The following is an 11558-nucleotide window of genomic DNA, read 5'->3' on the forward strand; positions in this document are numbered from 1 at the left end:
CACAGCTCTGATGCCCCAGCTGTGGGACAGCTTCACCTATGGATGAGGTCTGGGCTCGTGCTAACCCCGCCACAGCCGCCTACATCCTTGTGTGCGCAGAAAGGATGCGTAGGCTTATGGACCAGCCAAGAGCTGTGCCATTCCCCAAGCAGCTGCCAAGATGGTGAGTCAACCAGGACCCCAGGTAGCAGATCATGAGGTAAATCAAAACACAACCTTCGTGCTCCAGTGGATAATGCTGGGACTCAAACTCTGCCTTGAACTTCCCATGGGCACATCAGTGTGATTCCCCTGTGTTTGGGATTGCCTGCCTTTAAAAGGCAAAATGATGCCTCATGGCCCAAGAGCTATAGATGAAAATAAGTCCTAGGTTTGGTCATATTTTGGTGGCTCTGGCTCTGTACATCAACAGGTCTACCCAAGTTAAGAAAAGACTCCATTTAGTACATGTCATTTTAATCTTTGATATTAGTTTTTAGTGTTTGAGTAATGGCTTTTGTGACAGATGTGATGTGTCACATTTCCAGGCTTTTACAGGGGAATAATGAGTCTCATGACCTTTCACTTCTCAGGAGTCGCTCAGTCACTGAGCTCTGATGCTGCATGCTGCAAATAATCATTTCAGCTGGATAGGGCTGAGTAATCTTAGTGTGACATTTCATATCCAGTTCACTTTTCAATGATTTATTTGTAATTTCTGCTAAACCACAGTTAATGTTATCCAGCACTTGGCTGCTAGATCAGTAACAGATAACCCTTGCAACAACACAGTTTGTTTTGAAGGCCAGTATAACTAGGAGACTGAGAATAAATTGATAGGTTAAGAGGTTGTATGTGGGAACTGATGTCCATCCTCTGTCCAAATGCCAACTTCCAGAGTGCAGTGCTGTCATCCAGCTGACCTTCCTCTCTTTTCCCCTGCTGCCCCTGGCCTAAAGTAAAAGGACCTCTCTGTAGTCAGAGCTGAGCCTGAAACAGAAGGAACTCACAAAAATATCCTTTCCAAAAAAAAGAAAGGCTTCTTAAAAACAAGTCCTTGTGCTTTCGCCTTTGTCACAGCCCACGCTTCGGTACCGGCATCACCCAGGGCCTCAGGATATTTTACGCTTTAGCTCTGAGATCCAATCCAGCCTGGTTAGTCCTGTCCTCGCTGCAATTGTACGCTGGGAGCGTCGGCCTCACCTCGGGTTACCTCTTGGGAGCCTTCCCCAACAGCAGCATCCCAGTCCCCGGCTCTGCTGTGGCAGGTACGTCCCTAGGAGTTGCATTCCTCACAGTGGCAGGAGAGGATGTAGCGGTAGGTGGCAGTGAGCCGCATGCCCCCCGAGCATCGCAGCCGCATGGCCTTCAGTTTGGAGGTCTGGGGCCGGCAGCAATGGCAGGTGGAGCGGAAAGGCTGCTTCAGGACAGTGCTGAAAGAAACCATCGGCTCCGAGCGCGACGTCTGGCTGCAGCGCCCTTCACAGCGAGCCAGCAGTACCATCTGTAAAGGAAGAGAGATGGGTTAGGAAAGATGCCCCAAGGCTGCCAGCACACAGCTAACACCGGCAGATGGGTACCTCCTTCCAGTCTGGCTGGTCTTTCTTCACTTACTGCGTCTTCCCACCTCGGCGGGGGCACCCAACCCCACACAGTGCATTGCTCCTGAGCTGTGTCTGAGAGAGCAGAGGAGGTAACATGGGCAGGAGGAAAAGCGAGTCTCCTCCCGGAGTCCCAGGCTCCAACACCGATAAGGACTACAGGGTCTGGATTTCTGAAAGCTGGCCTCAGGGCTCCAAACAATCACAGCCAGCTCTGCTTTCCAGGCACAGTGACTGCAACTGTGACTTGCTGACCCCAGATTTGTGGCAGCCAAGCCCTTAAATCATCAGCCAGACTGATACTTCATTTGGATACTTTCCAACACTTTGAGTGTATACTAGTGATCAGCAGAACTGATCCTCGGGGCCAGTGAATGTCTCAAATGCTTAGATATATAAACATATAAAGTAGAAATGTAAAGAAGATGCTCAGTCTGTTGCTTCTAAAGAAGTAAGTTTCTAGCTTCTTTTACAAAGATCACCTTGAATATGTATTTGCAATTATATGTGTGTGTGTATATATATATAGTTGCATCAGTTATATCTGTATAAAAAGCACTGTACAGTGTAAGGCAGTGAAAATGTAAACAAGATTACGTGCTTGCCAAACATGAGGGCTCACTAACGACATTTTCCACAAGCAGTGCAGGCTCCATGGTTCTTCTCCTGAGTTCACCGACTGAGCTGTGACCTGAGCAAAGTAACTTGCACAATGGGAGGCCCTAAGGAAGGAAAGCTCATGGGGCGTCACCTACTCCCCTTCCCAACGACCCCTTGTTGAGCAGAGGAGATGGATAGAGTCTCCTAAGCTCTATAGAAAATATGGAAAGGATCTTCTAAAGCTCAGGAAGTCATGTGGTTAGAAGCAGCTGTTATCACCTTGATAACAGCTAAGTGTTGGACAAGTTTAAACAAACTCTTATGCCTTCATGGGGAATGAAATATTATTTAAGTGCAGATCAGCTATTTCTCATTAAGCAACACAAACTTCAGAATCAACTTATTGTATCATCCCAACAAGGTCAAAATGTGACAGAGGAGAGAAAGTAGGCAGTAAAACAGTGGTAAGTCTATCCTATAACCAAGGAATAAAATTACATTTTAACCATGCTGCCCATATCTTATGGTTTTTCCAGACAATCTAAAAGGATAACTACAAATAAGACAGCAAATATTTTACAGCGTTAAACACTTCTGAGCTTCTTTCACTACACATGATCGATTGGCTGTAAATCTCCAAGTCTTGCAAGCAGGTGTGTCAAATGTTTAGTTTTCTCTTTAGCCAGAGTCATGAGGAAAGATGAGAGAGAAAGACAGATAGAATATTCCTGGTATAAATTAGGAAATACCAGCACTGCCTGTGTCCATGGGAAAGGCACTGATCATCCATAAACAACATACTTTGTACAGTGCTTAAAAACGGCTTTTCCGAGAGTACTTGCATGCTAAATGGTTTGCTTGGAAATGTATTAATATATTAACAAGTACACTTCAGTCAACACAGAAAGATCACAAGGAAGATGTCTTCATGAACTGATGATCAGGGGTTGGTACTATCTTGTTCCTTGGTTTAATTAAGAGATGGGTTCTTGTGGCTCTCCAATAAATTTACCATCCTTCATGATTTGTAGCATAAATTTAGGGTCCCCTTCCTGTGATGCTGCCTATTCATGAGCAATTTCACTTTAGCTGTTAGTAATAATATGTTGGGAAGAAAATTTCAGTGTACTTTTGAGCCACACCCCAGCTTTAAACGTATCAGCTATGTCAAGCTCCTTAATACCAGCGTCTTTAGTGTATACGAGAAAAGGGAAAGGGACAATTATTACAGTGCTATCAACCTGTTACTGACAGATAAAGATCCACTTTTGTCCCCTGGTAAACAAAACTCACTTCCCATAGTGACAGGCAGGCAGCTGGTGAAGAGCTACACAGGTATCTAATCCACCTGTATTGCAAAGGGAGAGCAGCAGATTGGGACATTTTAAAAAGTTAGTTTCCTTCCCGGCATCTTGACAGCTCTTGTTAGGCCCCCCACTTTGACCAGTTCACTGGACTGTGAGCACGCTCCATCACAGGCTGTTCCCATGTGTTCGGCTGAAGAGGAGGGTGAGGAGCAATCCAATGGCAGCTGACAACTGCTCAAAGAGGAGTTGCAAAGACAACAGAGCCAAACACTCCTCAAGAGTGGCAACAGGGGACATGCAATGGCCACGATTTGCTTTTTGAGAGGTTCAGAGGACCTCCAGAGTCCCTTCCAACCAACATTTCTATGATTCTGTGATTTCAGCCCAAATGTGACAGCACACATGGCTGTGTGGTGGAGATGACTTCTAATGGTTGATGCTTCTGGAGCTGGAACTGTCAGTCACTTCTATTACTGTTACCCTAAGGACTTTTTATGGCACACATCTGGTCCTGTATCTGCAGGTACTTTCAGAAATGCCAGCAAAAAACACAATCCAACCCCCAAGGAACAGGATTAAGGACTACAGTGCAACAGTGTAATTATAGGGCAGAATTTTCTGACGTGCCAATATCCGTGTCTGAATACAATTCTTATGAACAGCAAGCTTTCTAATGAAAAAACAGTCAATGTTTCTTCAATGTGCAACTGCATTTATAATTGCTCAGCAAGCCTTGTCTTTAAAACCTGTTTTATTCTGTGGAGGCTCTAATTTTAATCTCGAGTTTTGCTGGCTACTTAGCTTTTCATAAAAGTACAGTCAGTATTCATATAATGTAAAATTACACAGTGTTGGTTTTATGCCCTGTTTTTGGATGAGAGTGTGAATTTTTACAAATGGCACAGCACCATGGGAATCAAGTCAAACTTGCAGGATAAAAAATTTTCAGATTTCCCATTTTGATAACTTTCTAAACTTCTGGGCTAACCTGAAGTCCTCAGCAAAATTTAACCTCCTCATAAATCCAGAACAGCACCAGTGGATTTTGGTAGGTGTGCAAATAGGCTGGAAATAGCATGTACTTTAAAAGCTTTTCTTTGCCATTTAGTCAATCGCACCAGCTGCTTATTGCATCGTGTACTATAATGCAATAGAGATTATCGCCTAAATAATTAGTAATGCTATGATGGCATAGCACAGTAATACAGTGGGTGTATATATAGTAAAAATGTGTGGGTATTTTATAACCTGATATGTGTGCCTCTTGGCTCCCCTTGTCCCCCACACATGTGAGCCTGTGCATGTCACCTTGCGATGTTGGATCCGGAAGCATGGCGTGCTACAATGTGGGACCTGTGGGGGGTTTCACGTGTATGAGCAGCTAGAGAAAAATACATTTTCTTACTTAAAGTCAGCAGTCTCATAGGTATCTGGATGGCTGCAAAAGAGAGCAACCTGAATCTGAGGTAATATTTGACTCTGATCATTTGAGTTTTATTCTGGAAATTCAGAAGTTGTGAACTGGTTTGATATTAACAGTGTTTGTAGTCCTCTTCAGGAACAAGCTGAGGCCCAAAAGCAGATGGGCTGAGATGCATGAGAACAGACTTTCACACAGTATCCATGGCCTGGCTGCGAGCAGGCATTACTGAAAATCTCCTGAGCTACCTCATGAGCAAATCAGACATTTGCTAAATCTTTCTTCATCTGGTCCATGTCTCTCTGGGCTGGATTCTTTAGTGCGAGGCTGTCAGTGGTAGCACTCTTCTGGCACATCTGGAGGAAGCACTTGTGACAGCCAATATTGTAATTTAGGAGGCCCTGGTTTCAGCAGCGAGGTGATCCAGCACATGGAAGACCAGTGGGTCTCCGTGACAGAGGTCATGCAGAATCCAATACGGTCAGGAAAGGCAGTACCTCATGAGCTGCCACAAACATTTCCTTGAAGTCAAAGGAAAACACTGTTTTTCAGGAACAAATGACCTTCTGTCCCTCCTTTGTGTCTGTTACTATAATGGACTATGTTTCCGAAGGCTTTGGAAACCTGTTTTCAACATCTGCCTGAAGTCACAAGCAAGAGGGATTTTAATGATTAAATTATATTGGGTGGATGTTTCCAAATGTAACAAAACTACTTCCCATGTGGGTACAATTGGCAGCCTTCACAGAGAAGCACGGTGAACATAATCCTTTTTTAACCAAGACAGACAGCAAACGTAATACGTCTTGCAATTTCTGAAGCCATTTTTAACTTCTGTCATTTTATGCTGCACTAAAAGGGAAAACATACGGAGTGAAAAAGGATGGCTCGATGGAACCAATATATCATGCCAAAAAAGGGCAAAGTCTCTGCTTGACATCGTCAGTCCTAGCTTCACAATGCAAACTCGGTGGAAACAAGAGGTACCACAATTCCCACAGCTACTCGCACAGAACCTTCCTTTTTTTGACTTGTGTATATTTTATCACAATATGTATAGGAACAGACATTGTGTCTAATTTTCATTAGCAAGTCTAATATTGGTCTGTGTTTGTATGCTAGATCCAGAACAGAAGCCATATGTCTAGCAGGATGATTCAGATCCCTGAGACCTTAAAAAAAAGAGCTTGATTTAACAAACAGAAGTTTTCTAGGAAATGTTAAAATTATTTCACTTTGTGTGGAAACCGTTTTCATTTTCCACTTCACGAGAAAGTCCATACAACTTGCAGTATTGTTAAAAAACTGTTCTTGAAACAGTTGTGGAATTTGGGAAGCCAAGAGATGTGATAATATTTTCAAACATGATTTCCATTAAAGGCTTGATTTAAAAAAAGTCACTGATATTTTTGCAGTCAGAGTTACAAATGTTTATGTCAACAGCTTTCTTCTCAAAGCTCAGTTTTGAAATAATATGGTTTTAATTACAATGCCTTCCCTGTTCTCATTTCCATCAGTCTCACTCCTAAAGGCCTGATTGCTTTTCTCTGTCATTAGGGATGTTAAGAAGCTGAGTTGTTGTTGGGTTTCCTTCCTTCCTTCTTTCCTTCCTTTCTTCCCTCCTTGGGCTGTGTGGGAAGCAATGTCCTGAGCAGGAAAGAAAAGCACAGCCGGAGGTGAGGCACGGGCTGACTGCAGGGCAGGCAGGAGCGTGTGGAGCTGCGGGTCTGGGAGCGCAGGGGCAGCAGCCTCACAGCGAGCGCCCGGCTGGCCTGGGGACAGGAGGGGCTGGCTGTGGTGGTGGCCGCTGGAGAGCTGGCAGTGATGCGGGGCCAAGCAGAGGCCAAGCCGTGCTGTGGGAACCTGCTGCAGCTGGGGAATGGAGGTGGGTGGGTGATGGACCACAGGAGAGGAGAGACCAGGACAAGAGAATCCCCGTCCTTCATCCTCCAGGACTGAACTGCCTCAGGGGCTGGGCTGGGACCTGTTGTGTTTATCCTCTTTTGTCTGAGGAGTGTGCCTAGGTCAGTTATACTCTGCATTTCTCACCACCCTAGTGAAGTCACCACTTGTTGCTTGTTTGCTCTTCTGCGTGTAGAGGGGCAAAGGGGGATCCTACCCAAGCCTGGAGACAAAAGGGCCTCTGGGGGCCACCTACCATCTTGCCTATGTTACGTACCGCAGCTACTCCTGCTCTCTGGCAGCGCAGGGAGCTGAGAGTGAGGGCCAGCTGGGTGGAGCATCGCCCTCCTGGACCAAACCATCATGGTAGCTATGGCTTCTCAGGTGTAATAGGTGATCTGAATTGCCATGGGAGGGGAGGGCTGCTAGCAACCCCTTCTAGGACATAAAAACCACCCGCCCCACCCACACTTTTCACCTTTGCCTCACGTTGGACTCAACTGCAATAAAATCAATATTGCACAAACAGATGCATCTCTGCAGGTCTGTATGTTAATGCTGGATGTTTCCCAGATGGTAAGAAGGTCTAGTCTAGGCTAAGAGCAAAACAAAAGATCTCTCCTGGATCACAAGAAACGCATGATTTTACTGTTTGAACCCAAGAGCAGCAGGGCAAAAGCCTCTGATCTCCCACCCACCTCCTGTCGCTCTCTTACCCAACACAGGGCTGGCAAAAGTGTTGGCACTGGCTGTTGGTCCCTTTTGTTAACCCAGGGATGTGGATGCATAAGGCAAAGCCACTTTCTGCGGGACAGAGGGATGGTCCAAGCAGAGACCATACATCTGAATATGCACTGGGTTAACTCAGCCGGAACAAATTAAGAAGACGAAAGGGACCAGCAAGGATTTTCCCATTGTTTCTCCCCATTCTTTTTCTCCACACAATGAAATAAATAACTGTAGGCTACATACACAGGCTGCTAAACCATTTTGACACAACAAATTTTTCAGGCTTGAAATCTCAAATGAAAGGCAATCTTGTATTTCCTTCTGCTCCTAAACCCTATAGTAAACATCCAATTGACATTCTGCGTGAAAACAAAGGCCTTGAAATTAAATAGGGACAAAAAAATGAGCAATGTTTTTCACATTCTTTTTTCATTACCATTTTACAGCTTGATTCTTAATCTCGGTACTTGACCTCGAAAGTTACAAGTTTACATACTCCAGATTAAAGACTCCCTTGAAGGAAGAGGTGACTGGGATGATCTAAACTTCCAAACTAGCCCATCTCCTTGGTGCTGGTGGCTGAGACCCCAATGCGCTCCTTTGAATCTTATCATTCACTGCATGTTAGCTTTACCATCATGGTGTGTTTTTCCCTTTGAAAAAGTGAAGAGCGACTCAAGAGCCTTTCTCTCCAGCCCCAGTTCTGATGTACACACGCAGATGTCTCAACATCTGTATGTCTCTGCAGCTGGATTTTGGTAGCAAGGAATTTGTGCAGATAAAAATCACCCCAAATGGCTCATTTTAACAACTCTGACGATGCAGCATCCTGCTGTGAAGGGGTGAGGGAAGTCCTTACCTTCGAGCTACACTTGTACAGGGGGTGGCTGATGGAGTCGACGTAGTGATGCCTCATACAGCGGCTGGGGTCAGAGTCGATCATGAAGGAGCTATCTGTTTTACCGTCCGCATCTCCCATCATCGCCAGGAGTGAGAGCATAGAAATCGAAGCCGCGAGTACATGATTTCCCATTGTCGAGGAACTTCTCGCTGATAACAGCAGAGGGAGGTAGAGTATTAAAAAAACTCCAAATACTAGCAGCCAGTTCCTTTCCAGGATGGTGAAAAGTCTGGTTTAAGTCTCTTAGCTGTCATTCTTCTTCTCGAGTTGGAGTTTACTGAGATCGTAATCCGTCAAAGAATCTCCTGCATAGCTGAAGTAAAAACAACATAAATCACAATCCTGACCAAAAAGACCTCTGGAGAAAAACAGACATAAATAATATTAAAGCACACAGGATTTTTGCTAGCCAAAATATATGCTCTGAGTGAGCATTGTTCCTGCAGTAGGTAGAGTATATGGCATTAGGAAGAGATGTCAAGGCCTTGTTACTTTAAGAATTGCTTTATCATTTTACTGGGGAGAACCTTTTGACTTTCAACATCACAAGTGGTGCAATGCCAATCTTTTTCACTTGGTGATGTCCCTAATGGGTTCCCCTCAAAACTGGTGATTTGTAACATATCAGAGATTTCTGCAAATTGAAAAGACTGTGTATCCACTCAAAGTGTCAAAGCGGGACAAAGTTAGGCTGCCTCCTGTATTACAGATGGGAATTTCTGGCCTAGGTAGCACATGGAAAGGCTGGAGGCAGGCTGACCCCTGGCTCTAGGGGCTGCATGTTGGTCTCCTGCAGCTGCTGTGCTGCAGGGACAAGGGGCACCCCCAGGCTGGAGGGATGCTGAGGGTCCGAGCCCAGACGTGAGCAAAGCGGTCCCCTGGGAAGCTTGCTGAGCACCAACCCGCACTGCATAGGGGACCGCCTAGGTCTCTGGCTGCCCTGCCCTCCTGAGTACCAAACTCACATGCACACAGGTGGGCATGCTTTACTTGCTGACTCATCAGGCTGCACTTGCTCAATGTCGGTCTCTTCCCTGTTAATTAAGAGCAGCATCTGAAAAATATATTATATTCCATAATAACCAAGTACATCCCAGCTATCAATATATTTTTTGGGAAAAAAAATATGTGCAGGTGGAGTCATGTGGGTGTTCACCCAGGCACCTGGATTTCTGATGCATGTTGGAGATCAGGAGATTCCCCAGAAAACAGGCGCAGGACAGCCCCTGAAACACTGCCCGGGGCTCTGTGCCAGCAGGGAAAGGAGGGCATCTCCCTGAGGTGCTTCATCACAGCCCCTCGATCCTTCTCACAAAGACCGAAGTCCTACAGGGGTGATTTAATTTCACTTTTACTACAAACAGCTATAGCTTGAAAGAGCTGTGAATTATCCGTCTAAATATAGCCTGATGAAGCAAAGGATAGTCATAAGTAAAGTTAAAAGCATGAGGACTTTCTGAAGAAACTTATGATAAAACAGTTCCATGGTCATGCAGAAATGCTCCCCCAGAGCCTCTTGCCTATTTAAAGAGCTGATGTGTGCCTTTATTGCCTTATACAAGCCTCTTTCAAAACTGTTTTCTAGTTTGCTGGTAATACCCTAAACTGACTGATACTCATCTCCCAAACAGCCTGAAATTATGAGGCCTCCCCACCAGAGTGCTTGATGATTTGTGTATTGCTTTATAGCTTGCTCACACACTTTTGTGAGAGGGGTGCATAGCAGCGAGAAACACTTCCAGAGTTCGTCCAACTTGGGAGTCGGGACTTGTCGGGCTGAAGTGGCATACAAAGTCTCATGCTGGGAAGAAATGTAATTAGGGATGCTCTGTGTATTAGACATTTTTTAAAGCCTTTTTTGGATTTCAAACTATTGTTCATGTGCCTAAGTAGAAAAGGAAAAATTATATGACTCTGGATTTAATAGACAATATATTTTTTTTCCCGTAGTCTGACCTATGACCTCGTATCTTTTCCTCAAGCAAGTGTTTTTCAGTGGATATGGCATTAAAAAATACTATGTCTTTGCAGTATAAGGAGCTTAAACAACCCTAAACACTTAGGATCTCAGATACATTTATGCACAGTCTCATTCATGTCAATAAATATCCCTCCAAACATTTTAACAGGGTAAGAGAGAAATCTCTTGGTCATGGGAGCTGGGACCGACTGCTTCCCAGAAGTGAATAACTGTACTACTCTGGTTCATGCAGATGATGCCCAAGGATTAGCTAAGAAGAGGAATGATGCACTTTTTTAAAAATATATTTAACCTTTTACCTACATTCCTATTCTTCTTTACAAAGAGGCTGACCAAAACATGCTGCTTGGCAAGGTCTCTCTCCAACATAGTTAATCAGTATTACACACCCAGTAATTCCCTCTCCATCCAAATAAATTTACTTGATATTGGACGGTCTCATCTCATGTAATATTACGTCCAGGAATCCCCATTTCCCACTCTCTCTGTCCCACTGTTAATTTTGTGCTTCTATATCTTTCTATGTTTTTGATCAGTATGATTTAATACAGTGAGAGAAATCTGGCGTCCTGGCTCGGTTTTCAAAGGCTTATCTCTCTAGTTTTCTTCAGGAAATAATTGGATGACATAGAGTCTGCCTCATGAAAACACCCTGAGAAAGCTGGAAAGACGCAGGGAAAAATGTGAGAAACGGAAGACATCTGTACCTTCTTCAGGATAAGCACAGCACAATACAAAAAGTATTAACACTTTCACAATCTTTTAAAATCGCCCTGATACTTCCCCAGCAAAGAAATGTAGTGGGCTTTGGTAACAAGACTTTGAAAGAAAAAAAAAAGTACTGTTATCACATATTTGTTAGTAAAAAGAGAGACCACGGATATAAATGTGACCCATTTTTTTGTGAAAACACTGTGTACAGTTGTTGATGGACATACTGGCAAAATGAGCGTGTAGGTATTGGAAGCAGGACTGCAAACAACACCAGGCCGTTTGCACATGCCAGTATGTCCTGACACACCTATGTGAAGTATACCCATACATTTTTCAAATGCATATGCCATATATAATTGAGATATATGGAAAAAAAGTCTCACAGGGACGTTTAAACATATAGAAGTTAGTGTGCAGATTTTTG

The 11558-nt window shown here is 44.2% G+C and overlaps 1 protein-coding gene across 1 annotated transcript; it reads right to left on the minus strand.

Annotated features, from left to right (window-relative positions):
* Positions 1 to 1255: 1255 nt before the first annotated feature.
* Positions 1256 to 8571, minus strand: NDP (norrin cystine knot growth factor NDP; the record flags this gene model as incomplete). The annotated part of the gene is made up of 2 exons (XM_082305081.1): positions 1256 to 1483; positions 8398 to 8571. The coding sequence occupies 2 exons, from the start codon at positions 8569 to 8571 to the stop codon at positions 1256 to 1258; spliced, it is 402 nt and encodes a 133-aa protein (XP_082161207.1).
* Positions 8572 to 11558: the final 2987 nt, after the last annotated feature.

Source organism: Platalea leucorodia (genome assembly GCF_965183815.1).
Source record: "Platalea leucorodia genome assembly, chromosome: 2".
Taxonomy (NCBI): domain Eukaryota; kingdom Metazoa; phylum Chordata; class Aves; order Pelecaniformes; family Threskiornithidae; genus Platalea; species Platalea leucorodia.